Raw genomic sequence first — 26,064 nt, 5'->3', positions numbered from 1 at the left:
TTTGTGTTTTCTTGTGGAAACAGAAAGTAACTTCGTATAGCTGCCCATTTCCCCACACCAAGCATATAAACACCAAATATGATATAAGAATCTAATTCCACGGACCAAACTCTTCCTATTTCAGAAATATTGGTGGTATTTGCAACGGATTGTTTGGATGTGTTCTCTTGGCTTTGTGAACTTGATGTTTCCACTGAATTTTCAGAATTTAATTCCTTTTCTGGTTATTTAAAACAATTGTCAGTGATATTCAGCTTTCGTCGTCTCATTGTGTCTTCATTAATTGTTTGTTTGTGTTCATCAAGATTATTTCACAAATTTCTTCTGATGACATCTGATGCAGTCGATGATGTATTTTATTGAGGAAAGGAACTGTTACCTATTCAACATAATCCCCTGTACAGTTTGTTCTTATGAAATCTTGACACTGCTTGCACTTATCCATATTTAATTTTGCTTTATATTTCTCTAAAACATGCAGCGAGTTTTTGGAATGTCTTTGAATGCAGTTGCTGAGTACAATTCATAAAGTTTCAAACCATATGGAATTGTAAATGTCTGCATTGTCTGTAAAAAGACAAGCGTGTGCCTCTAGTATTTCCAGCAACGATTCCAGGGCACTTTCGTTTTCATTGATATGGAAATTAAACTGGTCATCCAGTTCAAACATATGTAGATATTACGTCCAACAGCACACGCTTGTAAAATTCTGTGTATTCCTTGGAACTTGCACTACTTAATTGTGTTGATATTCCAACATGTTTTGCAATCTTCATATGCAGTGTATTGATGGAAAACATAGTCTGGTTTTCACCTATAGTAGCATCAGACAGACTGTAGATTATTCTTTCTCTTTCAGTGTAGTTGTTGGAAACCGTCCTTACAATAGACTCTTTGCACACAAAGTTTATGTATTCCATTGTTTTATAAAGTCCAGCATAATATTATCTATGGTGGTACGACATGAGTGACCTGGAGTAACCACAACGGACTACCATGTGGGGGTGGTTTGAGTCTCTTCCGTTTTGGAACGAGGAAATATTTTGCCACCCACTTTTTTCACAGTTTGGTAATGTTTAAAGTCAATGCAGCATTGAAGCAAAACTACAAGAAAATGTCTGAGGATAGAAGATATCACGATTCTCCAACTGTAGCAAAGGTGGACACAAAACCAACCGACTTGAAGGTTAACAATGTAGATTTTGAATAATTATGTGATTGTAATTACCATATTAACTTCTTGCCAAAATAATGTGACTAGTAGTAACATCTTAACTACTAATGATATGTTTAGGTGACAAATCAGTTTGAAGGAACAAAGAATAGCTTCAAAAGAAAGCGCATTATTGTAATCAGGGGCAACAGAGGATCTGGAAAGAGCTATCTATCCAAATATCTGTCTATCACAGAGCTGGGGAGAGTAAGTGGTAAAGCAGCACTTGCCTGGAATTTCAAAGCTGCTACTTTGATTCAACTTGAGGATGAATTAAAATGCATGGAAGAAAGGTTGAGAGCAAAATGGCAACTTTTGGATTTTAAAGCACCCTCAGATGATGTAGTTGAAAGGTTGTGTGGTCTGATCAAACATCTAAACAGGCAGAAGGTCCATTGCGTCCTCACTTTTTCTGGTGCAAATAAAAGAATCAGGTTTGAAATGAAGCAAATCCTCGAATGCATTCTGCACCAAAGTGTGGAGCATGTTGAAAGCAAAGCAATTGTTGTCATTCAGGACAACTGTGATATATTTTCATACAGGGATATGGAAAAAGTTCACAGTGATAATGTTATGGAAGTTTCACTGACTGGATTTCAACAAAAAGAAGCTGTTCAATACCTTGAAGGTCGTGGTGATTTGGATGAAGGTGCAGAAGACCTGGCTGAATGTCTTGGTGGACATCCACTTCTACTTAAAGCTGCCTGGGAGTTTTGTGCTTCAAAGAAGATCACATACAAAGATTTGAACAATCAAATTGCAACAAATATAAAATCTGTTTATGCTGGGTTCATGGAAGTTTTGCAAGACAAAAATTTGGAATCAATGACGTTTCTGCAAGGTTTGGCATTTGGTAATGTTGAAGAGAAGTTTGTGGAAACACTTGAAAAACTGTGCCTCATTGGAACAGAAGACATTCCTATTCGGGTGTTTGACAAGATTTGTGAACAACCATCAAAAGTTAATTTTAGGCATAATTTAAAGGAGTTTTTGGAGAAAGTTGGCAAGATCATTCCAATTAAATTTGTGGAAATTGAGAAAAACAAACAATTTATTTCCTTTCCAAAATTTTTCTTTGACCAATTTCTTCAAAATCTGAAACAAGATGAAAACAAAGTGGGTGAGAGATTGCTGGTTGTTATGAAAGTTCTGACAAGTTTGTTTAATCGGGACAACAGAGAATGGCATGACGATGTCCAATTGTCTAACACCAAGAATCACATACATGATTTCATTCAAAATGCACAAAAGCACCTAAAATTCAACTTCAATATGAAAAAGCAGTTGGATGAAGATTTCTTTATCTGGATGGGAATTTGCAAGCTTTATGCATTGCTTGGCCAAGCCTATGTGCAGAGCAAGAAAAAGGATAGTTGGAAGGAAGCACTCGATTTTCTTCTTAAAGGAGCAGAACATCTTTGGAGTGTAGTAAATTCCTACGGCAAAACTGGGATCTTTAACTTTTGCTTTTTTAGTGAAAGCACTTCAGACATATTGGAGTATGAAAGACACAAAAATGCAGAACAGGTGGCAAAGAAAGTCGCTGACCGATGTGTCGAAGCAGGAAAGAAAATCAAAACTCACATGGTGGAAGAATACATGAAGTCAAACATAAAAATAAACAAGTCTGCTTTTGCTGACTTTGTAGATAACTTGGCTCAAATGAAAAATATCACTGAAGAGGAAGCAAGAAAACAGCTGATGGATATCTGGGAAACAGTCCAAAATGGAAAATATTTATCTGATGAACAATTGGATAAGCTAAGAAAATCAGGCAATTTGTTGGAGGTGGAAAAATACAAGAAAGTATATTTGGCTGAGCGTTTGTGTGACTTTTTTCACACATACGGAAGACAGGATCTTTATGTCTGGAAGAAAATGCAAGGAACTGAAGATCAGTTGGAAATGTGCAAGTTTTATACTGAATTAAGTCATCACATTGCAAAGCAAGTCAGAATTAAAACGGGAGTTGGCTTGCTATATGAATTTATCACGGTGTCCAACTGTGAAGTACCTCGCTCCTTGCAAAATCGTGAAGAAGACGAAACAGACGACAACCGCCTTAAAAGATTGCATGAAGCATATGACTTGGCCAAGGGGTTGCTTAACAACCAAATTAAATATTATGAAAATGGCATGTACATGGCAACTCAAAGGTCCACATATGCAAAGCTCAATGCACAAAAGTACATGGTAAAAGCAGCAAATAAAATGCTGAAAAGGGGATCAGAAGTTCCAAATGATGCTTTAGCCACTTGTGAAAGCATGTTAGCTTTGGCAAAGGATCAGATTTATCTTGGCATGGGACCAACTTGTGTTATAATGGCAGCCAAGTTTTTTGCATCAGTTGGTGAATTTGAGAAGTCATTTAATGCGTTCAATGATGGGTTTAGCACAAAAAAGGGTGAAAAGGAATATGGCATTTTTCAACATTATGAAAAAAACCCAGATACATTTGCATGGGCTGTGTTCAACTATGCTAAAGCTGTCAAAGAAGCCATTGTTGCAACTCATCCAGCAGATGTACGCAAGGCAATTCTGAGATGCAACCAAGTCTTTGACATGGAAAATGAAAAACTTGATAAAGAAAAATGGGTCCATTTAATGCAGAAAATTGTCAAGTCATTAAAATAATTAAATGGCATAATTATGTATTTTTGTTTACATCAAATTTGGCACAATAATTGTTCAATTGTAAGAGATTATGATTTTCCTCTATTAAATACTTTGTAACACATGTATATACTGTGTAGTTTTGTTTTATGTTTGTATAAAGCAAATAAGTTTTTCAAACATTGTATTTTCTTCAATTTGGGCTAATTTTAAAAATCATTCACCAATTGCTTGTTTTGTATTGCTCGAATATACTTTCACCATTTTCCTCTGTGGAGACATTTGAGGATGCAGTCATTAAAAAGCACCAGAATTTTTTGTACATTCTGTTGTACATGCCTGAACAGTCATGACTGAAAGCTGCTTTTACTTCAATTGATAAGAAATTTTGTACATTTTGTATTCGGTGTACCATGATAGAGTTAAATAGGGAGTCATTTCTGAGGAAGATTTTCTTGTCACACCATTATGCATAAAATTTGACGGATTAACCTACATGACAATAATAAATATCAAGTAGTCATGATACTGATTCATGCAGTTCAAAAAGAAACTTTGATTTATTGTCAAAACATGGCTGGGTTTAAAGATTACTCATTCATCTCACTCTGTGTATACACAAAAATTCACATAATGACATTCAAGACTTCACAGCCATATAATTTGTTTGCTTTGACTCTTGAACTATGGAGATTCATCAAAAATTAGTTTTCGGTAATGCTTCTTAGCCACCTTCAGTTTTGTTTTACCCGCTGGATGTATCCTTTTGGTGCATTTATTTACCGAGGTTGAGGATTTGAAACTGCTTTGATCCTTGGAAGGAAGAAAAACACTTCTTTCTTCATTGTCCAACTCCATTTGAGTAGAAGTAGCACATGGTTCTTCTAATATATGATGTAGTTTAAGACAATCGCCATCAAGTTCAGTAGTTATGTAATCGCTGCAATAATCACTGAGTTCTGTTATCTTTTTATCTAAATTTATGACTACAAGTTTCTTTTTTATTAAAGTCCTCCAACGGTCTTTTATTTGCATGTTTGTTTTTTCTTGTGGAAACGGAAAGTAACTTCGTATAGCTGCCCATTTTCCTACACCAAGCATATAAACACCAAATATGATATAAGAATCTAATTCCACGGACCAAACTCTTCCTATTTCAGAAATATTGGTGGTATTTGCAACGGATTGTTTGGATGTATTCTCTTGGCTTTGTGAAGTTGATGTTTCCACTGAATTTTCAGAATTTATTTCCTTATTTTCTGGTTCTTTAAAACTACTGTCAGTGATATTCAAGTTTCGCCGTCTCATAGTGTATTCATTAATTGTTTGTTTGTGTTCTTCAAGATTATTTTCACAAATTTCTTCTGATGACATCTGATGGAGTCGATGATGTATTTTCTTGAGGAATGGAACTGTTATCTGTGAGTTTAGTGTTGATAACTGTTTCCACATAAATTTTGCATATCCAACGTAATCCCCTGTACAGTTTGTTCTTATGATATCTTGACACTGCTTGCATTCATCCATGTTTAATTTTGCTTTATATTTCTCTAAAACATGCAGCGAGTTTTTGGAATGTCTTTGAATGCAGTTGCTGAGTACAATTTTTAAAGTTGCAAACCACATGGAATTGTAAATGTCTGCATTGTCTTTAAAAAGACAAGCGTGTGCCTCTAGTATTTCCAGCAACGATTCCAGGGCACTTTCGTTTTCATTAATATGGAACTTAAACTGGTCGTCCAATCCAGTGCAAACACGTGTAGAAATTACGACCAACAGCACGCGCTTGTAAAATTCTGTTGATTCCTCGGAACTTGCGCTACTTAATTGCGTTGATATTCCAACATGTTTTGCAATCTGCATTATTCGTCGTGTAGCATCTTTTAACAAGTCTATCATCGACGACTGATCTTCGTATGCATCTAATGCTTCGCAAGCAAGTGCATCGGTTAGCCACTTTCTGCAAACTGTGTTACGATCGTTCATACTGACTTGTATGCACGAAAACTGTCAACAAACACAAAAATCTTGAGGCATTTAATCCGAATATTTACATCAACAATTTTCGCGCACTTTTATAAAACATTGTTATGATAACATGTCGCGTGTCGCGTTGGGGCCGAAATTAACTATTTCGTAAGTAAAACGTTAATGAATGAAAACTGGTATAGTCCCAACTATTGTAAAACGTACTTCTAAATAATTGAGAAGTATGTGCATGACAGTAATATGATCCTTGACGTGATTTGTTGGAAGGTGTAAATAAAACAATGATACTCAGCACCTCAAGCGTATAAGTATGAATCAAATTGTATATGAGAACAAACATTCTGTGAGTTGAATACATGGTCAACATTAAAAAAAACATACATCACGACTGCATTAAATGTATTTATTCAACTACGCTCTGTGATGTTTGCCTTTCCACTCTCTGTGCCTGTAAAAGTTCCCCATAATGACTTTCAAAAAAGCCACCCTGTAAAAGAAAGTTTGACCTGGAATTCACCACTTTTGTTTGACAAAAATACAACACATACCTTCCAAACTAATATTATAAGCAGAATTAGCAGCAACAGACCTCCAAGAATGGATCCAATAATAATCCAAATGTTAACAGGCTGTTGTACCACATCATCATTAAACGGAGTTTCATATTCAATGACATGTGTAATCACCTGGTAACATAGCATTGTTCAAAACTACACAGAAAAATACAAGTAGTTATTTTAAACAACCAGTTATTTTATAAAAAGACTACTATACAATAGATTGATGATGACTATTGTTACATAATATGCAATTTACCTTACTTCTGTACGCACCACCACCTTCCAATAGAGCTAAGTGGGAAGTATTTATTATGACTGAACTAAATAAGTTGGATGACGTACTTTTCTGCAAAATATTCACCATAACTAAAAGGCATGCAGATACTGTACAAATATGAATATTATAACATTAAATATACTTATAAAAAAACGTTTGTATTTTCTAAAGACAAAAATAAGAATCATAGGAAAAGTATTGCTACATACATTTAGGAATGTGGGAAGCCAAACTTTATACTGTGCAGTTATCTTCAATGTGGAGAAAGCAGTCAAGTTTGTCACAATACAGGAGAAACTGCTACAGTTTACATTCTGACAGTTCTGCAACACAAAATAAATTCATTAAATAGTTTTACAGGTTTTAGTTTTCACAAAATATTTGTCAGGTTTGATCTCGAACGTTTTTGTACAAGCAGTAAAGATTAAGCCTTGACAGGAAACGTACGGGATTTTCTGGTATGGTGTCATTTTTTGGAGGATCCAGTTCCAGAGGGTAAGCATCATTTAGCAGTATCACAGAAGCATTAGATTCAGGCAATTTAAAGCTATTGAGATAATTCCTTGTGTTGCATTTACATGAAAAAGTAGACTGCAAAAATAAAGGACATAGTTTAAAGATGCAATATTGAAAAAGCCAATGTGGGTCGGGTTGTTGAACTCGCGAAATAGTCAAGTAAAAAGAATATGCACCTATGAATTGAAACAATAGGTAAAATAAAATTTTTAAAATAATAATATACTGAATTATACAAAGCTTGACAATTCATTCAGTAATAGTACTTAGGTGAGCAAACTTACTCCACAAGCAAAATTTACAAGGTAGAGGAGTTGTTCTCCTTGCATAGTATGAGAAGGCCATGTGAATGTCAGAGGAAGGTCAGTCAGCGGTAGTGGGTTTCGGTTTAATAGCTGCAACATACATTAATGTTCTTAAAGTTATAAAATTATTCTCTTAAAAAAATGTACTTGGTTTGTCAATTAAACTATAAATTCATTAATATACCAATAAATCATGTTACCAACATCAGCTATGAAAATGAATAATGCATAGCTATTAAAGTTTTTAAAATTTAATTTACATTGTATTGATGGAAAACATTAGTTTTGTTTCCACCCATGCTAGCATCAGACAGACTGTAGATTATCCTTCCTCTTTCAGTGTAGTTGTAGTAAACAGTGCTTGGAATAGACTCTCTGCATATAAAGTTTTAGTATTCTCTTGTTATATTAGATCCAGAATAACATTATTTCCAATTGTCTTTACAAAATATTCGTAAAGTTTTATATAATAAATGACAAAAGTTAATGAAGTGTCGATCGTTCACCTGCAGTTTACGTAACTATTATTATGATTATAAACAAGCCAGAGACATTTGGTATGCAAATTACTTATGTGCCTATTAAAGGTTGATTGACTAAAGACCGAAACGTCAATCTAATAAATAGTTTTGTCCAAAATAGATCTTTTACATTAAATCTTTTACTTTCATCTTACTTGCAATTTAGTAACTATTACTATTAATATTTGAAGTACTTTATTAATACAGTTTCTGAGTTGGTGGCTCATTAAGAGGTATAAATAAGCAAATAAGGTTTTACCCAGATAAAATCAATGGAACCGAATAACGAATATCCCTGGAGAAATGGAAGGTGTTACTTCCTGGTGTCTTTGATGGCAAGAATGGATGACCTCTGCACCCAAAAATGTGATATAAATTCAATGTAGGCAATTACAATAACTTCAACCAGGTTCTAATTTGTTTGCTAAAACAATACATGCTTTTTTTTAAAAAAATGCATATTTTCTGTTTGGATGTTGTACCTTACTGCTGTTTGTTTGAAAAAAAACTATAGTAATTATAAATGTTTCCTTTCATACACAACTTACTTTGAAAAGACTTCGCCAGCAATTTCCAGCTTATTTTGTCTCAAGTCACTTGTAAGAAGCTGGGTGTCGTACTGTAGAATGAATCCACACTGAAAATATAAACAGAAAAATAAGACATTTTTTTACTTTAACGAAGAATTGACTATCTAACACATATAATTACTAACACTGGCTTGAGATTCCAACACATTCTTCACGGGAAGGTATGGATTCTGAATATGTAAAGTTGTTTCTCCCTGACTTTGGTTAGATGCCAGTGTTGCACAGTCTCCAATAACCTGGAAAAAATTTAACTGCCGTATGTACTTTGCATGTGGTATAAGTTACGCATTAGGCTACCTTGCTTGGTTTGATAGTTCCTACAACTTTCACTGTGGTAAAATGGGAGAGATCAGGTCCATTGTTTAGTACAACCAGTTTCACTGAAAACAATTCAGACTTCTCGTAATATATAACTGGGTTCTGTGAATCTGCGATTCTAAAATAAACAAAAATTAGATTTTTAAACCAGTCACATAATGAGAACAGGTAAAAATCTGTTTACAATATAATGTGATTTGCATAGAAATATAAGACAAAACCAAACAAAGCTTCCAACCGGGCTTCCCAAATGGGTGGTTAAAAATCAAATGTTATGAGTTGCAAAAAGTCAGTGTCAAGAAAAAATTCAGTTTTACTTTACATAAAGCACGCCCCTCCTGAATATTTTTCAGTCATTTCATTACAATTACCTGTTGCAATAATATACATAAATATTATTGTCAAACATGAGGATTTACATAAAAAATTATGCCTGTTGAAAGGAGACGCAAGCAAAGATGTTTCTTAAAGCCACAAAAGACTCAATTAGTAGAGATTAAATGCAAGATTTTCCATACTATTGCAACAATAGGTTGTTGGCATAATACAGAATTGAAGCTTAGCATTGCAATTCTTACCATAAAACTTACGAGAAAAATGCAGTAATGTTCAAATGACTTTTGCAAGTTGCATTATCCATTGAACAAATAGGTTTGACAATCCACGTATTATTCAACGAGTTTGGAGACATTCTATCAAGGACTGGAGACATTGAAATATTCTCCAATTCATCACTTAAGGAATAATTGATCAGCAGCTCCATGGGTTTGGACAAAGCCACAAGATCCTCCAAATCTTGAAATGGCTGTGTCTGCAACAGATTTTATAGGTGTGTTATAATGCATAATTATGTGTAAATAAAAATTATTTGTAAAATGTAATTTTTTTTCCTTAGATTACAGAAATGAAAAAAAAACATGTGAACTTAAAAATAAATTAATTTGTGAGTGTTTTGTATAAATTCACACAAAACTTACATTAATGATGAATACCTTGAAATATATATGTATATAATCGATAACAACCACTTTAACACGAACAAAACTTACATTAATCAACAAATTGTAAGTTTGGCATCTTTCTTTGTGTGAAGCTTGTACAACAATTTGTCTGGAAGTTTTTTCATCCATTCTAAGACGTTTTTCTACATCTAAGCTATTTAGTGCATCTAGGTTAATGTCGACCACTATATCTGTGAAACAAATCAATAAAATCAAATTTTACCATAATACAAGTAAAGGCAAAAAAAGATTGTTGCAAAAAAAGACTAGCACTTACAAGGGCAAATAAATCATATAATCACCATACATATGTGCATACTTACCAAAAACTTGGCCTGTATCTCCACTTCTTTGTCTCGCAGCAAAACATAATACAAACACAAGACATGTATCGTTTGAGTGCAATAAGCATTCCAAGATGTCAATGGCCTCATCAGTGGTTTCAATTCTTGTGCTAATCTCTACAACTGATTTAGAACGCACAATTACTACTGAGTCACTCAGTGGAGCAGCTACCAGTATGTCAGGGTAAAGGTTAAAATCAACATCGACATTTCCGACTGCTGCATAACCAAAATATTTTACGGCACCAAACTGCTTTCCAGCAATTCTCTGCAAAGTCAGAATTTTGTTGGAGCCAATAAGTTGTGAGTTTATTTAAATTTTGGTCCAAAGAACATTTTATCCTTGGTAACTCACCTCATAGCTTTGATCATTAAACCCTTGTGAAGAACCATAGTAAACATAAACAGCTCCGAAACTATTTTCCTCAAGTGGAGCACCGACAATAATGTCCACATATCCATTTCGATCGATATCCCCAGCAACTGTCAGTGACATTCCAAATCGTGCTCCAGATGCTTTTGATCCAGTGAGGACTTCCGATGAAATGCCATCCTAAAATGCACATACCGTATTTTACGGACCATATAGCGCACCCGATTATACGGCGCACTGTCAATAAATTGCTTTGATTAGATTTTTGTTCATAGATAAGGCGCACCGGGCTATAGAACGCAACGTATTTTAAGGAGTATGGGTTACCGTATAAAGCTCATTAATAAAAGTTTACTTGTTACGTAATAAATGTAAGCAAGTCACAATAGTACAATGAGCAAAAGAAAAAATGAGCCTAGTGAATATCACAGTTGCTAGTTGCTTTTACCGTAGTTTATTGTGAAAGACGGTGGTTTATTTATAATAGTATCGGTACTGGTTTTGAGTGTAGGCAATAAAGCACTACTTGATCCATACATTAGGCGCACCGGCTTATAAGGCGCACGATCAATTTATGAGGAAAAAAAAGGATTTAAATTGCGCCTTATGGTCCGTAAAATACGGTACTTGTACACAGTGGATAATAAAAAATATGCCACAAAAAACTGTATTAGAAGTTATGCCCTGACATTTTTAATATGGTAAAAGCTTGTCTAAAACAACTGCCATTATGCTGTCAACATTGTTTATATGTAAATCAGTTTGGGAAAAACACACATATAATTGAGGTTTGCAGAAAAAAACATCAACACCGCCTTACAACCATGGATGTCAATGGATTGCTTGGTTTGTTTATGAAATAAAAAACTCTTCCTTGATCAAAACCCCTTGCTTCACTGTATAGCGGGGCGGAAACAAGCAAGTCATCCAGGCCATCGTTATTTATGTCAACAGCCAGCACTGAGTGTCCAAAGTAACAGCCTAGCTGCTGTAAGTGGACTGGTAGATCGAGTCTCATTCTGTTGCGAAGATAGTTTGGCTCATAGATGAGCACCTGAATAAAAGTATGAGTAAGTGAACTCCACTTAATTTCATGACATTCATGTGATTTACATTTGCATAGAACTAATGCAACAAATATTCATACCCTGGGCCTATATTATGTAATGATATTGTTCATAATACGGAACACAATGTACAAACAACATAAAATATATTTTACTTGCCAGTATGTTAGTAACCTATATACCTTCACAAATTATTATGCTACCTGTAGCAACTTACAGTGCCTATGCAATTGTATCTTGGCATACCAGCAACAACAAATTCCGTATTGGACAAGACAAAAAATCCACTGGTTAATGAATACCCCAAATAAGAGTCCTGCAGTGATTGCAAGTCATCAACTATTTTTGATACATTTCCATCAAAGAAAAAATCTGGATCAACTTTAAAAATGGTTGGACCTGGTCTTTCATATGAAAACACTGAACCAATGCGATCAAATGACCCAGGGGCACCAAGAAAAACATGCTTTCTCTAAGACAGAATATTTGGAATTATTTTGCCAAAATTATCTTACAGTTTTGAAATTTTACAAAGATAAAAGATGATTTACAGAAAGAAACGATGGGAATATTATTATAGTACATAAGTTATGGAATTGGAGTAAAAATAACAACTGACATATGAAGAAATCAGATTGAACAAAGCATAGGAGTGAACTTATTACCTGGGAAATATGAGCTGAAAGTCCCTGCTGACTTTGGGCAAAATCATTTGTTGCATTAGAGTTGGCACCTGTTGTAACATATGACCCTTAAATTTTCTCCTTTATGGACAATACATATGGTGATGTAAAAAAGTATGCAAACAACAGCATTAAAATGTACAGTTTTAAAGCGCACACAGTTTTTGTTAGAAAACAAACTTTTACCTTCTAAAATAGTGATTGCTGATTCAATAATAACCTGCCGCAGGGTTTCCAAAATACTGTCCAGGTTTTTAAAGGAACTGACTTTTAATACATTTTCCTCTTTCCCAGCAATTGACAGCAACTGCTCATGACTAAAATCTTTACCAACGCCAACAGCAACCATAGTTACGTTTCCATCCCTTGAATTGCACAAAACTATTAGCTGAAATCCTTACTGGTAATGTAAATGTGGCACTTTTGGCTAAATTTTTTAAGTAGACACTTTAACAAAACTTTTCCATGTTGGCTTCATCAGGCACATATAAAAAATATTTTCAAAAAACATTTTATTTGTTCAACTTTAAACCTTGTTTGTGTTGTTTTAAATTTAGACTACTTAAAGAGTTGCATTAAAAATAACATTTTATGCCTCATAAACTCTACAAATAAAATGCAAGATTTTATAATTTGTTTTATTATGTGCAAATTTCTAACCTTTGTTTCTTAGCTACATCAGCAAGGACATTTTCTAATCCTTTGTCTGCTTTTCCATCCGTTACAACTATCATCATTTTAGGAACTTTTCTTCGATACTTGTTTCTTTGAAACTCAACAGCACTCTGCTTTATACCAAGAGGAGTTTTGGTCGCCTTACCAAAAGCATGGGCTATCCTTATCACAGAATCTGTGCATAAAACAGCTGTTTTCTACCACTAGCCAAGAAATGTCTTTGCTAGAGTAGCAGTTGCATTGTGTTTTTTAAATATTTAAATGAGGTTTAGGACAAATAATTGTCAATATACATATGTTTTTTTGCAAGAGTAAAAATTCTTTTACCAGTGAAGTTTTTGTAGGAATAGTATTGTAATTCCAATTTAGTCGTGGACTTGACAGCAAAGGTGATCAAACCAACATGAACACTGCCCTGGTCAATGCTTCTCCTGGAAAAAAAAGCAAAATGTAATCAGAAAATGAGAAAAGTGCAGGTGAGCACCATTTCAAATTTTACATTTGCAACTATGTTGTTACAGTAATTATTTATTTTTTATGTACAAACACACAGTTATAACAACAAAAAAACTCTGTTTAAGGCCCACCTGAAACTTCTCAAAACTTCTGTGATCCAAACCAAGGTTGTGTTAAAGTCCTCATGAAGGATACTCGCAGACTCATCAAGAACAAACATTATGTCCAGTGTCAAGTTGCCAGCGGGACAAGCTGCAGTAAAAAACTCAGTTGTTTGTTGAATTTACGGTAAACTGCAGGTACATTAAAAATCGAAATAATCCTGGTTTACAGTCCAGATTAAAAAAAAGTCGCAAAAATTCAGCCATAATCTGCACGAAAACAATCAGTTAATGCATTAACATACAAGTAACCTTCCTGAAAAAAAAACCTTCAGCATGCAAATTACAAACTTTCCCATCTGTATACAGTCAACTTACATGCGTCGATTGAGGACAAAACTGCTGTAGAGCGTTCTTTTTCCACTGTGTAACATGCACCAACCTGCCTCTGTTCAATTCTTGCATTCCAACAGTTGAAATGAAATTGTGGGGCACAAACCTAAACGTTCCATGTTTCAAATGTGATACATTTGTTTTGCTAGCTTGCACGTATTTGATTTAAAGTTTTATAAGATCTTACCAGAACTTTCCCATCGCGCTCATCGATTGACAGACCAATTCCTCCACGGCGTTCTTGAAAAAATTAAAACTTTTCATTCAATCATTCAACAAGAAACATATCAAAACACGGGACTTTCCCTTTTCTGACAATCAAGTGCATTGAACCGTTCCAAAAATCGCTCAAGTGTAAAAATATCTCCGAAAATTTATGTTTCATGCAAAAGTTTTTGTTAGAAAACAATTTGACCTCTAGCGCCTTTGCTGTGTTTGTGTAACAAGCACACATACCCAAGTCGATGTGATGATGACAAGCAATTCTTGAAGGTTTCGTCCCGTTTAAAACACATTTATACAGTGCACCATCAGCAGGTTCGTCGCTTTTCTGATTTGGTGTTCGGAATAAAGGGGCACCAACGTACAAAGTTGATAATCCATTTTTACTGTATTGAGAAAATAAATAAAAAACTTCAATATAGGTTTACCCTAACCGCAATGACGTTGTCCATAAGAAATTTTACCGTCTCCATTTGTCATAGAATGTTTAATGTATATACCTTTGCTTTGTTATCGCCAAAGATGTACCGAAACCCAAAACAGACCGTCTTCTTTGTGTCTTGAGAGCTACGACTTGGTGGAATTGTTTAACCTCAACGTTTCCGCCTAAACTGCATGAAAGCAGTGACAATGTGACTAAAGTCGCCACAAAATACCTTGCGAGCATCTTTCACAAACTATCATTTACCCCTTCTAATGCATGGGCGTCTTCAATAGTCATAGAATGCAGATGACCTGATATAGTTTATCACGTTTCTGTGCGTCCACATTGCTTTAGTTGCTTGTATAAGTTTTAACGCCCGTATAGTTACATTACACGATCATGTGGCAGGGCATTGTCCTTTTCACACTAATAAATTGTCCTGAATGAAGTATGGTATATATGTGTAGGTCTCAAAAACCTTTAAAAATTGTTTTTTTATTTAATGCAAACATTACGATTTATATACAAGATTAAAGCATTTTTTGCATTTTCAATTTAACCAAACAATGTCGGTGTATGTTTATGTAAGTAATTGTTTTTGTTAAACAAATCATATTTCCAAGAAAAACCTTACATGACGCAATAATTTTCACGTATTTTACATACGAGGGTGTTTACAGTTCAAAGGCTGAATCTCACAGCCGTGATATGCCGGATAACCGTGGCGCACGATCGAACTGAGATTCCATTCGCAATGTGGTAACGTTTTTCTTTCAACGATGTCTCTATGCCATATAAACGTGTAGGTTTACGAACACGTTACGCCTTGTTAGCTTGATGTAAACGAAACAAATTTTAATAAATGCAAATATTAATGACTTAGGGAAATTTTTAATAAATACCTATTTTTCTGCAGTTCTAGAGAAAACAACGGGCGTTGGTGAAATTATGAATCCTTTGTTGGTGTCCGGTATCTTCCGTTGTCACAGCAAACCTCTTAACGAAACCTCGGCATGCGAAATTTAATATCAGAACAAAACGCGACTCGGGTGCCGCGCTTTCAAAAGCCGACAATTGAACCAACGGATCTCTGTGATATAAATTTGCGTCGCGCTTTGATTACCTACACTGGAATGAGCAGTTGCTCCACGACGGTTGGTGCAACCCAATCCACACTATTACACATAGAGTTATTAGCTTGTAATATAAGAGTACGAACTTGCAAAACGCAATTTGAAATCGAGGAGTCAGGTGGAATTGTAGATGAGCTTGAGGTTTAATCTTTACCTTGTGGTGTGGCTATGTGGCAATTTTTTACGAAATCTGGCAACAAATATCAATGAACATAACATCAAGGACATTGGAGTTAATTTGTTTTCAATTGTGTTTCAAGGTAATAAAGTGGACGAAAATTTTGTGCGGATATTCGGTATTATTTTTTGGACGTTCATTGCAAGTACAAAAGGTAAGACAAAAATCGACATTTAAAAGCTACCATGTGGCGGTACCTAATGTGTTATAGGATTTGAAATGAAGGCAAAACTTTATTTCAATTAAATTTCTGCAAACTTTATCTCAAAATCAAATAGCGATTCCATTTTAAGTTCTGGGTAATGTTTTTATTTATAAAGATGGCAGCTCATAATATGGCCTTTGAAGCCACCACACAAGCGGTTGTACAACAACAACCTGTTTCAACCGTCACAACAACAGTTGTAACGCAACAACCGGGTCAATTGAGAAACTGGAATACTGGACAATGCGACTGCGGAGACGACTTGAAAAGCTGTAAGTTATTCCTATTGTCTTTGTAGCATCTAGAGTAAAATTCGTATTTAGTCCCTATAAACAGTAAATAACAATTTTACCGGGACAATTAAACTTGCACGAAAAAAAATGATTTCTTAAAAAATAAGTTTATTAACATTTAATTTTTTATAATTGTTTAAAACACACCAGTCGTTGAATTCTTATTGCGGAATGGCGTTCTTGGCCGTTTTAACTTACTTTCCATTTCATACAAATACACCTGGCAGGCTATTAAATCTTTTGACTTAACTGTAGAACAGTGTTTCCAAAAGAATGTTTGTGTTGAAAGGTTTTTGTTCGGCCATTCTGGGAAATTGCTTCTACGCAACTATCGCGTCAAGAATGGGTGAGAACTGCTGCGTTGGTTGTTCTGGTTATGGAGCCGGGTGCGTTCCAGGAGGGCATTTGGCCATGAGAACACGCTTCCGAAGCATCCATAATATCAAGGTAAAGGGATCCTATTGGTTTAGTTAATGTTGTCAAATTTGATTGCTCTTTGCCAATGATAACAATCGTAATTTATAACTATAATACCTCAATGCCATCGATAAAGCGAACTTCGTCAATGTTTTGTACCACTTTATAAGGTTCCCAATAAGGAATTAAATTGATGATCAAAAGGTGCAAAAGTTTTGGTTTTTGTTTGTATTGATAAAGTGAAGGGTTTCTTTTATCTAGGGGACTATCTGCGATGATTGCGTCATGGTTACATTCTGCTTGCCGTGCTCAATGTGTCAAATGTCCAGGGAGATGGATATTCTCGAATACGAGCCAAATTGTTAAACAACAGCAGAACTTCTTCTGACTTGTCTTTCACTACTTCTTACTAACATTGAATAGTTTCTTCCTTTGGGTAACGTTCTATCGTTAATGTTACCTTCTTAAAGTTTGTATTCACAGAAAACTTGACAAAAGTTTGAACGACAATGTGTTTTTGTACATGATGTGGTGCTGTGTAACTGATGGTGCTCTTAAATCAATTAAAAGTTTAATTTGTAATCTGGTGATATGCAACCATGCGAGAGGAATATAGAAATATGGGAGTGCGCAATGGGAATTCATGTCTCATGGGTTCTAGATGGTGGCCAGAACCAGGAGGAGGCGAAAAGGGCGATCGTTCGGGGATATAGATCACTATCTTCTGGTCTAACGACAAAATTTGCTATTATTACCTCAAACAAAGATTCTGGATCTGTCCCTGGTTCCAAATGTGTCAAGCGGTCCCACAAAGCAATAGCGTCAAAATGCCTTTAGGGAAAAGAAACTATTACCGCTAGATGGCTGTCTTACAATGCCGCAGGTGCATATGTATACTTCAGCGGGCGATTGGAAGATCTGCCAACCCATATACCTAGAAGAACACCTGTTCGGGATTCGCGCCCATAATGTCCGGGGTTCAAATCCCAGTGTGGCCAAAAAAACGCAGGTGCGAAATCTTGAAAATGAGTCAATTGTTTGGCCGCGCACTGGAAACGCTGTGTACTCTTCTGCGTTACTAATAACAGGAACTATTTCTGAAATTTAATTTGTAAGTGAAAAAGTCACTGACGAAATTTGTTACTGGATAATGGATATTCTAATCGGATCAGCGACAAATACTGCGAACCAGTTCACAAATTTGCCGCGAATATTTGTGAAATACGTCACGCATGGGGAAAAATCAAAAAGCTTGACTTCATTTTTTTGGTTGTTCAAACAACAAGGAATGCTATTCTGTCAAATACTTGCTTGCGCAATTTTGAATGAGTCCTTTGCAATTATGAAACCTAATACAGTGCCAAAGGATCGTTTGATGGTATGCGAATAACAATACATTCTGGGCTTTATATAGCTCATGACTAATTTTTTCGTTTTGAATTGTACAATGTGTAGCTTCCTGTTCTGTCGTGTGGGCAAGTTTGTAAGAAGTGGAGGATTTATTTATTGCCCAGAAAAGCTAACGATTTGCCTTGCTATGTTAGGTATTTCTGTATTTTGTGGGTAGTAATTGTTGATTTAGAAAATAAATGCATAACCAGACCAGTGTACCATCCCCACCTGCATCACATTTTTATTGTAATAGTGGACCAGTGGTATTTAAAGGTTGCCCTAAAATTTGATTGTTCAATTAAATATTACTGTGAAACAATGTTGGAAAGAGTAATGTGAAATAGTATTTGTTGTATATCTTACCTTTTCTATTCTTTAGCCAGTTTTAAGTAGCTTTTACTATTGACTAAATCATTAGGCTACCATGTCAGAGTCCGATTCTGCAAATCAAAGTAATGAAGCTGAACCAGAAGCTGAAATCACATCTCCAAGTAACAATTTTATTCTTTTATGCATATTTTAACTTGGAGTTTAAAAAATTAGGAGATTTTAGTTCACTTTACTTGTTCTAGTATTAATTATTTGTTTGACTGGTTGGTCCATTAATTTGAGCGAAAATAAGGAATTATTGAGGTATTGGCATAAGTCAGTAATTGTTTTTATTTTTGCTAGTGGACTTGTTGCAAAGTCTTCTAAAGAAGTTTCATTTGAAGCCCGAAACCGAGGAAGAAGTGGAAGAACCTGAAAAACTTTTGGATGAACTTTCTGTTGATGGGGTTGCTCGTTACATCTTGTCAGACAAATGTAAGTGCTTCATATTTAATTCCCATCCAAGGGCCAAATTCTTGTGTATACATTTAATGAGCAAGTCTTCATATTTAACTTTTCCCAAAACAAAATATTGCATTAACTGAGCCAGAAATTTATATATTTTTTAAAGAAAACAACTAAATTTCTTTCCCAAATCAGTTTATTTCATGGTATTTAAAGATATATTATTCAAAGACATTTTAACCAGCATTTATGCTTTCAGGCAAAAACATCATTGTCATGTGTGGTGCTGGGATATCAACAGGTAAGCCTATATAATAAATTTGCACATCTAAAACTAGCATATTCATTTTAAATTTTAGCTGCTGGAATTCCTGATTTTAGAACCCCAGGAACTGGATTGTATGACAACCTTCAAAAATATGAACTGAAACACCCTACAGATATTTTTGAAATTAATTACTTTAAGGTACACCTAGCATAAGAAGTCAACACAAAGATATAAGTGTAAGCTGCAGACAGTACTATCATTTTGATCATTATGTCTCAATGGGCACCACTGGTTTCCAAGCAGTTTGGTTCCAAACTTATTATAATGTCCGTAAAGTCACTGACAACTGATGGCTGAAATTAGTTGCTTCTGAAAAGGCATTGGTGTTTTCCACACAAAACATAAAAGTACATAAAACAACTCATTGAAGTAATTGTGAACAAGGAATCTAAATTTAGCAACTTTAAATGTAAACTCAAATTATAAAATATTCTTTTTTTAAAAGTATCATCCACTGAAGATTTAAGAGCATCATTTATCAAAAATGTAAAATTATTTTTATATTACAGAATAACCCCCAGCCATTCTTCACTCTGGCCAAGGAGCTGTATCCAGGAAATTATAAGGTAAAAGTCATAAAAAAATATGGAGTAAACACTGTTTTGTGTTAAATACCTTCCATAAACCTCTGTGTTTAGCCAACAACTGGTCACTATTTCTTGAAATTGCTTGATGAGAAAGGGAAGCTTCGCCGTGTTTACACCCAGGTAGAATAGATATATAATGAAGCAACAAGCCTCGGATTTAAGTCAGCAGATTTTATTATATATATTATGTTTTATATGTTATATATATGAACCAAAGTAATTTGCTGTTGCAGATAAATAAACAATGCCTAACCGAGGGCTATATATCCCTCTACAGCTACTAAGCAAGTCGCAAGTAGAATAGAAATAGATTTTATATGTCTCGTTTTTGTTATTCTTCGTTTATGTTGGCAGAACATTGATGGACTGGAGCAAGAAGCTGGTTTAAGTGAGGGGAAAATTGTTGCAGCCCATGGTTCTTTTTACACCAATCATTGTGTGGACTGCAACAAAGAGTACGACAGAAAGTGGATGAAAGGTTGACTCTTCACTTTTGTCTTTACACAGCTACACATTGGTAGCCAAATATCACATATAGGTGATACAGAGCTACAGACAGGTGTACACACTGTTTCGGCGTGTAAGGTCTCAGTTCCACTGGTGACTGTGGCACAGACTAGCAGGCACATTGGGGTACCTTTCGGTCAATCGTCGATCTGTTGGGTACCTAACTAGGGACCAATTAACAAAGATGAACCATGTGGAGCGCACTACGGCCAAACAACTGTTTGGGATCCAATAATACTGTTGGTTCAGCTTTCACCCTAATCATATTACAACTGCAGACAACTTTGCACACTGTTTCGACCTGCAAGGTCTTATCAGTACAGCTGGTGACTGTGACCGATAGCACTATCGGATCCCAAACAGTTGTTTGGCCATAGGGCGCTTCTTATGGTTCGGCTCTGTTGATTGGTACCTAGTTTGGTACCCAACGGATGATTGACCGAAGGTACCACAAAGTGGAAATCTGTGTGCCTGCTCGTCTATCAGCTAGTCTGCAGCTCTCATTGATTATTATGGTTCTTTTACGCATATAGGTGATACAGTATGTGATAATACACACTTTTCAAAACAACTTTTTATAGTGTTTCTTAAACTTTGTATAGATGTCAAATGTTTGATTGTCAAGTTTAAGGAATATTACATTTGTGTGAATGCCAGCTTATCTCACATAAAAACTTTAAAACGTTTCATAAACTAGTTTAAATTTTTGCTGTGTGGTGAAAAGTTTGATCCCAATTTTACTTTCATGATATTAACTAGTGATGCACCGAAACAGCATTTTTTTTATTCAGTCGAAACCGAATATTCAGCAAAAGTTGTCGAATAAATTCGGCCAAATAAACTGAAACTAATTTTGGTATCGATCTCTTCAAACTCAATAAATTTAAACTAAACATGTGCTGTATTGGATCTAATCTATCCCTTTGTTGGCACTTAAAAAATAACCTTGACTGCTGTACCAGCTGCTTAAAGTTGATTTTCATCATTTCGGTGACAATAAACAAATAAAAAGAACACATGGGTGCAGTTTGAACAATGATTCCAATCGTTACATGCAGTAAAAAAGTTAATTATAAAAATTATTAATTATAAAAACCTTAGTTTCAGCCGAATAAATTCGGCAAACCGAACTTTCGGTGCATCCCTAATATAAACTGGAATATAATCTAACTTGTATGGTTTTGACAGAAAAAATTTTCAAAGATGAAATTCCCTACTGTGAGGATTGCAAAGAAGAGAACAGTGGACTTATAAAACCAGGTAAAAGCAAATCATCTTGCTATAAATATGTTTTCTTTAGGATAACCTATGATTTCAATAAAACTGTGTAGGTTTGCCACTCAGTTAAAGCATTATCAAACAAAATAAAACAAATTCTAGTAGACAGGAAAAAAACATTTCTTATTTTTAGATATTGTGTTCTTTGGGGAAGCACTGCCGAAAAAGTTTTTCGATTTGCGTTATGACGACTTCCAGGACTGTGACCTGCTTATTATAATGGGCACTTCACTGAAAGTTCAACCCTTTGCATCTTTGGTTGGAGGGTAAGTCCTGCTTTAGAAACCCAACATCTTTATTGTTTGAATGGTGTAGCTCAGAAAGACAATGTCTCAAAGAATTTATGTATGTCTTTCCTGTCTTCCCTAAGGGAGTTTTTTAAGTTGTTTACTTTATCTGCCTTAGCGTTAAGACCACAACACCACGACTCTTAATCAATCGTGAGGTTTGCGGACAAACGGACCCCATGATGTTAATGATGGGATTTTCGTCCGGTTTGGATTTTGACTCCGAAAAAGCCTACAGGTTTGTATCTTTCTTGTTCTTGTACTCATTTTCACAAAACTTATATGACTGGTTATTGGATTTAAACTTGGAATATAATGTGATTTTTTGAAAGCTTGTATGTGTGTATACGCTTTCTTTTCTGTCATTCTTTCGCAAGCAAAGCTTACTCTATAATGTGCATGTTGTGTAAAAGTTAAAGGACTTGTTTGGGCATGTAGAACAAATTCAAGCGAAAAGTAATGACACAAAATGCATTGCAGGGATGTGGCACTACTGGGAGACTGTGATGATGGCTGTAGAGATTTATGTGAAAAGCTGAAGTGGGCTGAGGATCTCACCAAGCTTGACATACAACCACAAAAGACTGCCAATGAAGCAACACCTAAACAGCAATCCACCGAAGAGCAGAATACATCACAGTGTAGTTCTTCAAGTTCATAACTGTCTTCTGTGCTTTTTACTGTCAAGTGAACACTGTATCAGTTTAATGAAGTTAACAGTGTTTACATAAAAACTGACTATAAAATGTAATTTGTTTTACCCTTTGTTTTCGTTGGTGAAATTTTTTTATGTGGATGTGCTCACAGTTTATCTACCAAATTTTATTCTTTGCATAATTCAACAGTTTTATTTGTAGTCAGGTTTTTTCAATTGAACTATTGTTATATTGTGTGTCATTATTTTTTGTTTGTTTGTGGCCTTTTTACTTTTACTGCAGAAGTATTCGCTAAATCACATTGAAAAAAAAAAATCTTTGTAAGATATTAATTTTAATTTGTCGTTAAGTGTATGGATCGTGTACAACCAATGTTATAATAACATGTTTTACCTTCACTAACATGGTTACAACTGTTTCAATTTGATTAGTTATGACTAATTGTACCCACATTATAGATATGCTTGTTCTTTTTTGAGATTTTTCATCAAAAAAACATCTAGGGTCATACATTGCCTAATTTTTTATGTGGTAAAAGTAGTTTTGTTTTATTGTAGGTTGTTGATTTGTCGTAGTAAACATGGTATAAAAACAATGCCCAGTGGTAAAAACAAGCAATTTAGAAGACGGAGAAAGTCATCGAGTGAAAATGAAGAAGAGGAAAATAATGAAGAAACCGTAAGGCAAGTGAAAATAATTACATAACACATATTTTCATTGTGAAATAAAACATTTTGCTGTGATGAGAGGTGCATCATATAATTGTACACAGAGTATTTATGTTCGCATTTGCTTGTGTAGTGATCTGCTTGAAGCCACAAGAGAACTGCAAAAGGTGCGAAAAAGACAAATGGGTGTGAATGCTGCCTCGCTTGCCACTGGGGTGAAGCTCACCAAAGCAGATGAAATGGTCATGGATGTAAGTGATTTTGTGTTACTTCCATTGCAGTTGTTTACCTAATTCTTTGTTTATTACATATCGACAATAGGACCTACATATTGTTTAGAATGATCCCTTCAAGTTAAAGACAGGAGGTTTGATAAGTTTGCGAAATGTCAAAGATCGCAACCGAGATCGTACGTATGAGGATGTCGACCGGGACGTCACAAGCCTTGGCTCGACGTTTTCTGTGGAAACCAACCGAAGAGATGAAGACTCTGAACTGTAAATTTTGTTGGAATTTTAACTTGAGTTTAGATATTGTACTGCATCCTATTTATGTTGATTTTGGTTTGGAAATCTCTCTGCTAGTCTATTTTAAATGACAAGATGCCTCATTAAACAATATAAAAGTGATAATGAGAGGATGCCTGGCCGCAAGAATAGCATTATATTGTTAGTACGGTTTATATTAATTTGTTTTAATTTAAAGTCCCTAAAAACTATAAATACAGGCAGGGATACAGGATAAGAACGCCGGGCTGAAATACTGATTGTTTCTTGTTTAAAAAGTTATTTTTCTGATGTCTTTCTGTTGCCAATTTTTACAGGACAGCATATGTGGAGAATGAATTAAAGAAAATGAAGGGAGAAACTGAGGATGTAGATGGTGAACAAAAATCAAAAATAAAATCGGCAGAAGATCAACTTTACCAACTGCCTGATCATCTTCAGGTAAAAATTGATTGAAACTAGGTTGTGTTGGCAGTTTCTCTATATTTTAGACTTTGTACACTATTTAAACTTGCAGGTGTTCTCACTATTTGTATTTACCATGCATTATACTTATTGTTGCAGATAGCTGCCAAAGATCATTCAGAGGAAATGCTTTCTAACCAAATGCTGAGTGGAATTCCTGAAATTGACTTGGGAATTGAGTGGGTTTTAAGGATTTTGCAGACTTATAATTTCTCAGTGCAAACATAAAATTATTGGTTGAAAACCTTACAAGTAATTTTGGAATATTTTTGTCACAAGCATATGCATAACAGGAGCCAATTTAATAACTGTTCATACAAATTCTATGCCGGGATTGTTGTAATCCTTTTTTTCAAAAAAACACTGGAGGCATTCTTTGAAAGCAAATTTGAATTGGAACCATTGTTTTACTTTTCAGAACTAAAATTAAAAACATTGAACGAACTGAGGACGCCAAACAGAAACTAGTCAAAGAAATGTCCAAAAAGAAAGAAAACAAAATGTCATTTGTTCCTTCCAACATAGCTGTAAACTATGTCCAGCATAAAAGATGTAAGTTAACAATTAAAATCTTACATATTTATGGCAACTTACAGTGTTATCATTGCGGTAATGGCTAAAATTATATTGCAGTCATGCACCATGAAAATTACAACAAACGGAAAGAAAAGGAACCAGCTGTTGAAAAACCACAACCAGTTGTCGGTGATCCAGGTTTGTGTTTTTCCCCAATGAAGTCATTTAATTATATGAAAAACTAATGTAAAAAAGCATGCAGACGGTGGAAAAAGTATGTTTAAGGCTACAAAAATGAAGTAATAATTATGTTTTGGCTCAAATCGATATGGAATTAAATTGTTGATGGTTTACATGGATAAACGTTTTTAGTAGAAAAGTTTTATTAAAGGTTTAAATTCTGGACCAAACAAGCACATGCGTTTCTTAAAATTTACAGCAATTAATCTTCTGAAAGTCTTTCTTTGTGAAAAACATTACTTTTAGAAGAATAAGGTATCTTTAAAAGCACAAAACTGCCATAAAGTCCAAGAAAGTTTGTGAAACAAAAAGAGACAAACCTTGTCAGTGTCACGGGTCCTGGTCTGTTAGGCGAACAAATAACATGTACCGATTTTTATAAAAGGAAGACCAGGTACTGACGTTCCCCAGTCCCAGAAGCGCAAAGCTGGTACTTCTACCGATGATTTTCACTACGAAAAATTCCGGAAGGCGAATCGGCGTTACTGAAAAGTCTAGGGAATGATTACATCAAGTGGTGGCACAGATTGTAACGAGGCGGATACTGCAACTGAGTGGGGAGTGTATGTTGCAGAAAACGCGTCCAGTTGTTATAAGCTTGTAGATTGTGTCCAACAATTTGATGAAGTGATACTTTTTTTATTCACATGAAAATGTAACTTTTTAACAAACGGGTAAAGCAGAAACTTGTTCAAATTTCTGCTGCTGCTACTGTTGTTGTGAAATGTACTGCTTTTCACTCACATGTGCAACTATGATGATTTTGTTGGAATATTCTGACTGCCTTACTGTCCTCTACATGTGAAAAGATGTTTTTTCTAGTTCTTACAGCAATCAATTTTTTAACGGAAATCCACTTTTTGCTGTTTTATATTCACTTGTACTGTTGCATTGTGCGTGCTGCCGTGGTATTTTCGAATAGAATGCCTCCGATTTGTAGGTCAGTTGTACCAGCATTTAGTCCTTATCATTAATTACAAGCTATAAGGTACA

At 35.0% G+C, this 26,064-nt stretch overlaps 6 protein-coding genes across 6 annotated transcripts; 4 read left to right on the top strand and 2 right to left on the bottom strand.

Annotated features, from left to right (window-relative positions):
• The first annotated feature begins 1,077 nt into the window (after positions 1-1,077).
• LOC145913693 (uncharacterized) lies at positions 1,078-3,886 on the top strand. The gene is made up of 2 exons (XM_083001439.1): positions 1,078-1,186; positions 1,295-3,886. Exons 1-2 carry the CDS (start codon positions 1,115-1,117, stop codon positions 3,845-3,847), a joined length of 2,625 nt encoding a protein of 874 aa, XP_082857565.1. The 5' UTR covers positions 1,078-1,114; the 3' UTR covers positions 3,848-3,886.
• Positions 3,887-4,483: 597 nt separating this feature from the next.
• Positions 4,484-5,857, bottom strand: LOC145913432 (uncharacterized). Its single transcript, XM_083001082.1, has one exon. It carries the CDS (start codon positions 5,810-5,812, stop codon positions 4,511-4,513), a length of 1,302 nt encoding a protein of 433 aa, XP_082857208.1. The 5' UTR covers positions 5,813-5,857; the 3' UTR covers positions 4,484-4,510.
• Positions 5,858-6,169: 312 nt separating this feature from the next.
• On the bottom strand, positions 6,170-14,265 carry LOC145913430 (integrin alpha-1-like). Its single transcript, XM_083001081.1, has 24 exons — positions 14,183-14,265; positions 13,981-14,101; positions 13,633-13,753; positions 13,373-13,476; positions 13,031-13,220; positions 12,557-12,735; positions 12,353-12,420; positions 11,905-12,159; positions 11,441-11,674; positions 10,603-10,800; positions 10,227-10,515; positions 9,952-10,094; positions 9,493-9,713; positions 8,882-9,020; positions 8,710-8,820; positions 8,543-8,631; positions 8,254-8,346; positions 7,734-7,848; positions 7,453-7,563; positions 7,100-7,243; positions 6,862-6,975; positions 6,632-6,721; positions 6,364-6,501; positions 6,170-6,302 (listed from the first exon to the last, which is right to left on the bottom strand). The coding sequence occupies exons 3-24, from the start codon at positions 13,719-13,721 to the stop codon at positions 6,219-6,221; spliced, it is 3,198 nt and encodes a 1,065-aa protein (XP_082857207.1). The 5' UTR covers positions 13,722-13,753; positions 13,981-14,101; positions 14,183-14,265; the 3' UTR covers positions 6,170-6,218.
• Positions 14,266-15,943: 1,678 nt separating this feature from the next.
• On the top strand, positions 15,944-17,442 carry LOC145913834 (cornifelin-like). Its single transcript, XM_083001593.1, has 4 exons — positions 15,944-16,106; positions 16,273-16,429; positions 16,740-16,897; positions 17,129-17,442. The coding sequence occupies exons 1-4, from the start codon at positions 15,981-15,983 to the stop codon at positions 17,231-17,233; spliced, it is 546 nt and encodes a 181-aa protein (XP_082857719.1). The 5' UTR covers positions 15,944-15,980; the 3' UTR covers positions 17,234-17,442.
• A 1,194-nt stretch (positions 17,443-18,636) lies between these two features.
• On the top strand, positions 18,637-23,233 carry LOC145913034 (NAD-dependent protein deacetylase sirtuin-2-like). Its single transcript, XM_083000548.1, has 11 exons — positions 18,637-18,750; positions 18,932-19,063; positions 19,293-19,334; positions 19,393-19,499; positions 19,871-19,927; positions 20,000-20,068; positions 20,303-20,426; positions 21,644-21,715; positions 21,867-21,999; positions 22,139-22,258; positions 22,501-23,233. Exons 1-11 carry the CDS (start codon positions 18,684-18,686, stop codon positions 22,679-22,681), a joined length of 1,104 nt encoding a protein of 367 aa, XP_082856674.1. The 5' UTR covers positions 18,637-18,683; the 3' UTR covers positions 22,682-23,233.
• Positions 23,234-23,237: 4 nt separating this feature from the next.
• On the top strand, positions 23,238-26,020 carry LOC145913035 (splicing factor C9orf78 homolog). Its single transcript, XM_083000549.1, has 8 exons — positions 23,238-23,359; positions 23,478-23,595; positions 23,684-23,841; positions 24,168-24,291; positions 24,415-24,494; positions 24,734-24,867; positions 24,949-25,029; positions 25,457-26,020. Exons 1-8 carry the CDS (start codon positions 23,271-23,273, stop codon positions 25,558-25,560), a joined length of 888 nt encoding a protein of 295 aa, XP_082856675.1. The 5' UTR covers positions 23,238-23,270; the 3' UTR covers positions 25,561-26,020.
• The last annotated feature ends 44 nt before the right edge of the window (positions 26,021-26,064 follow it).

This window comes from Ascidia mentula, chromosome 9 (assembly GCF_947561715.1).
Source record: "Ascidia mentula chromosome 9, kaAscMent1.1, whole genome shotgun sequence".
NCBI lineage: Eukaryota > Metazoa > Chordata > Ascidiacea > Phlebobranchia > Ascidiidae > Ascidia > Ascidia mentula.
This window is presented reverse-complemented; position numbering and strand designations above follow the sequence as displayed.

Excerpts from the sequence above, each read along its gene's own strand:
- LOC145913035 (XM_083000549.1), top strand. The coding sequence starts at position 23,271 with ATGCCCAGTGGTAAAAACAAGCAATTTAGAAGACGGAGAAAGTCATCG. Across the intron at positions 23,596-23,683 it reads CAGATGAAATGGTCATGGAT|AATGATCCCTTCAAGTTAAA; the intron begins GTAAGTGATTTT and ends CATATTGTTTAG. Across the intron at positions 24,292-24,414 it reads AACTGCCTGATCATCTTCAG|ATAGCTGCCAAAGATCATTC; the intron begins GTAAAAATTGAT and ends TTATTGTTGCAG.
- LOC145913432 (XM_083001082.1), bottom strand. The coding sequence starts at position 5,812 with ATGAACGATCGTAACACAGTTTGCAGAAAGTGGCTAACCGATGCACTT.
- LOC145913834 (XM_083001593.1), top strand. The coding sequence starts at position 15,981 with ATGAACATAACATCAAGGACATTGGAGTTAATTTGTTTTCAATTGTGT. Across the intron at positions 16,107-16,272 it reads GTTCATTGCAAGTACAAAAG|ATGGCAGCTCATAATATGGC; the intron begins GTAAGACAAAAA and ends TTATTTATAAAG. Across the intron at positions 16,430-16,739 it reads CGGAGACGACTTGAAAAGCT|GTTTTTGTTCGGCCATTCTG; the intron begins GTAAGTTATTCC and ends TTGTGTTGAAAG.
- LOC145913430 (XM_083001081.1), bottom strand. The coding sequence starts at position 13,721 with ATGTTTGTTCTTGATGAGTCTGCGAGTATCCTTCATGAGGACTTTAAC. Across the intron at positions 12,736-13,030 it reads GATGTAGCTAAGAAACAAAG|GGATGGAAACGTAACTATGG; the intron begins GTTAGAAATTTG and ends GTGCAATTCAAG. Across the intron at positions 7,849-8,253 it reads GTTCCATTGATTTTATCTGG|AGAGTCTATTCCAAGCACTG; the intron begins GTAAAACCTTAT and ends CTTTATATGCAG.
- LOC145913693 (XM_083001439.1), top strand. The coding sequence starts at position 1,115 with ATGTCTGAGGATAGAAGATATCACGATTCTCCAACTGTAGCAAAGGTG. Across the intron at positions 1,187-1,294 it reads CAAAACCAACCGACTTGAAG|GTGACAAATCAGTTTGAAGG; the intron begins GTTAACAATGTA and ends TGATATGTTTAG.
- LOC145913034 (XM_083000548.1), top strand. The coding sequence starts at position 18,684 with ATGTCAGAGTCCGATTCTGCAAATCAAAGTAATGAAGCTGAACCAGAA. Across the intron at positions 18,751-18,931 it reads AGCTGAAATCACATCTCCAA|TGGACTTGTTGCAAAGTCTT; the intron begins GTAACAATTTTA and ends TATTTTTGCTAG. Across the intron at positions 20,427-21,643 it reads CGACAGAAAGTGGATGAAAG|AAAAAATTTTCAAAGATGAA; the intron begins GTTGACTCTTCA and ends TGGTTTTGACAG.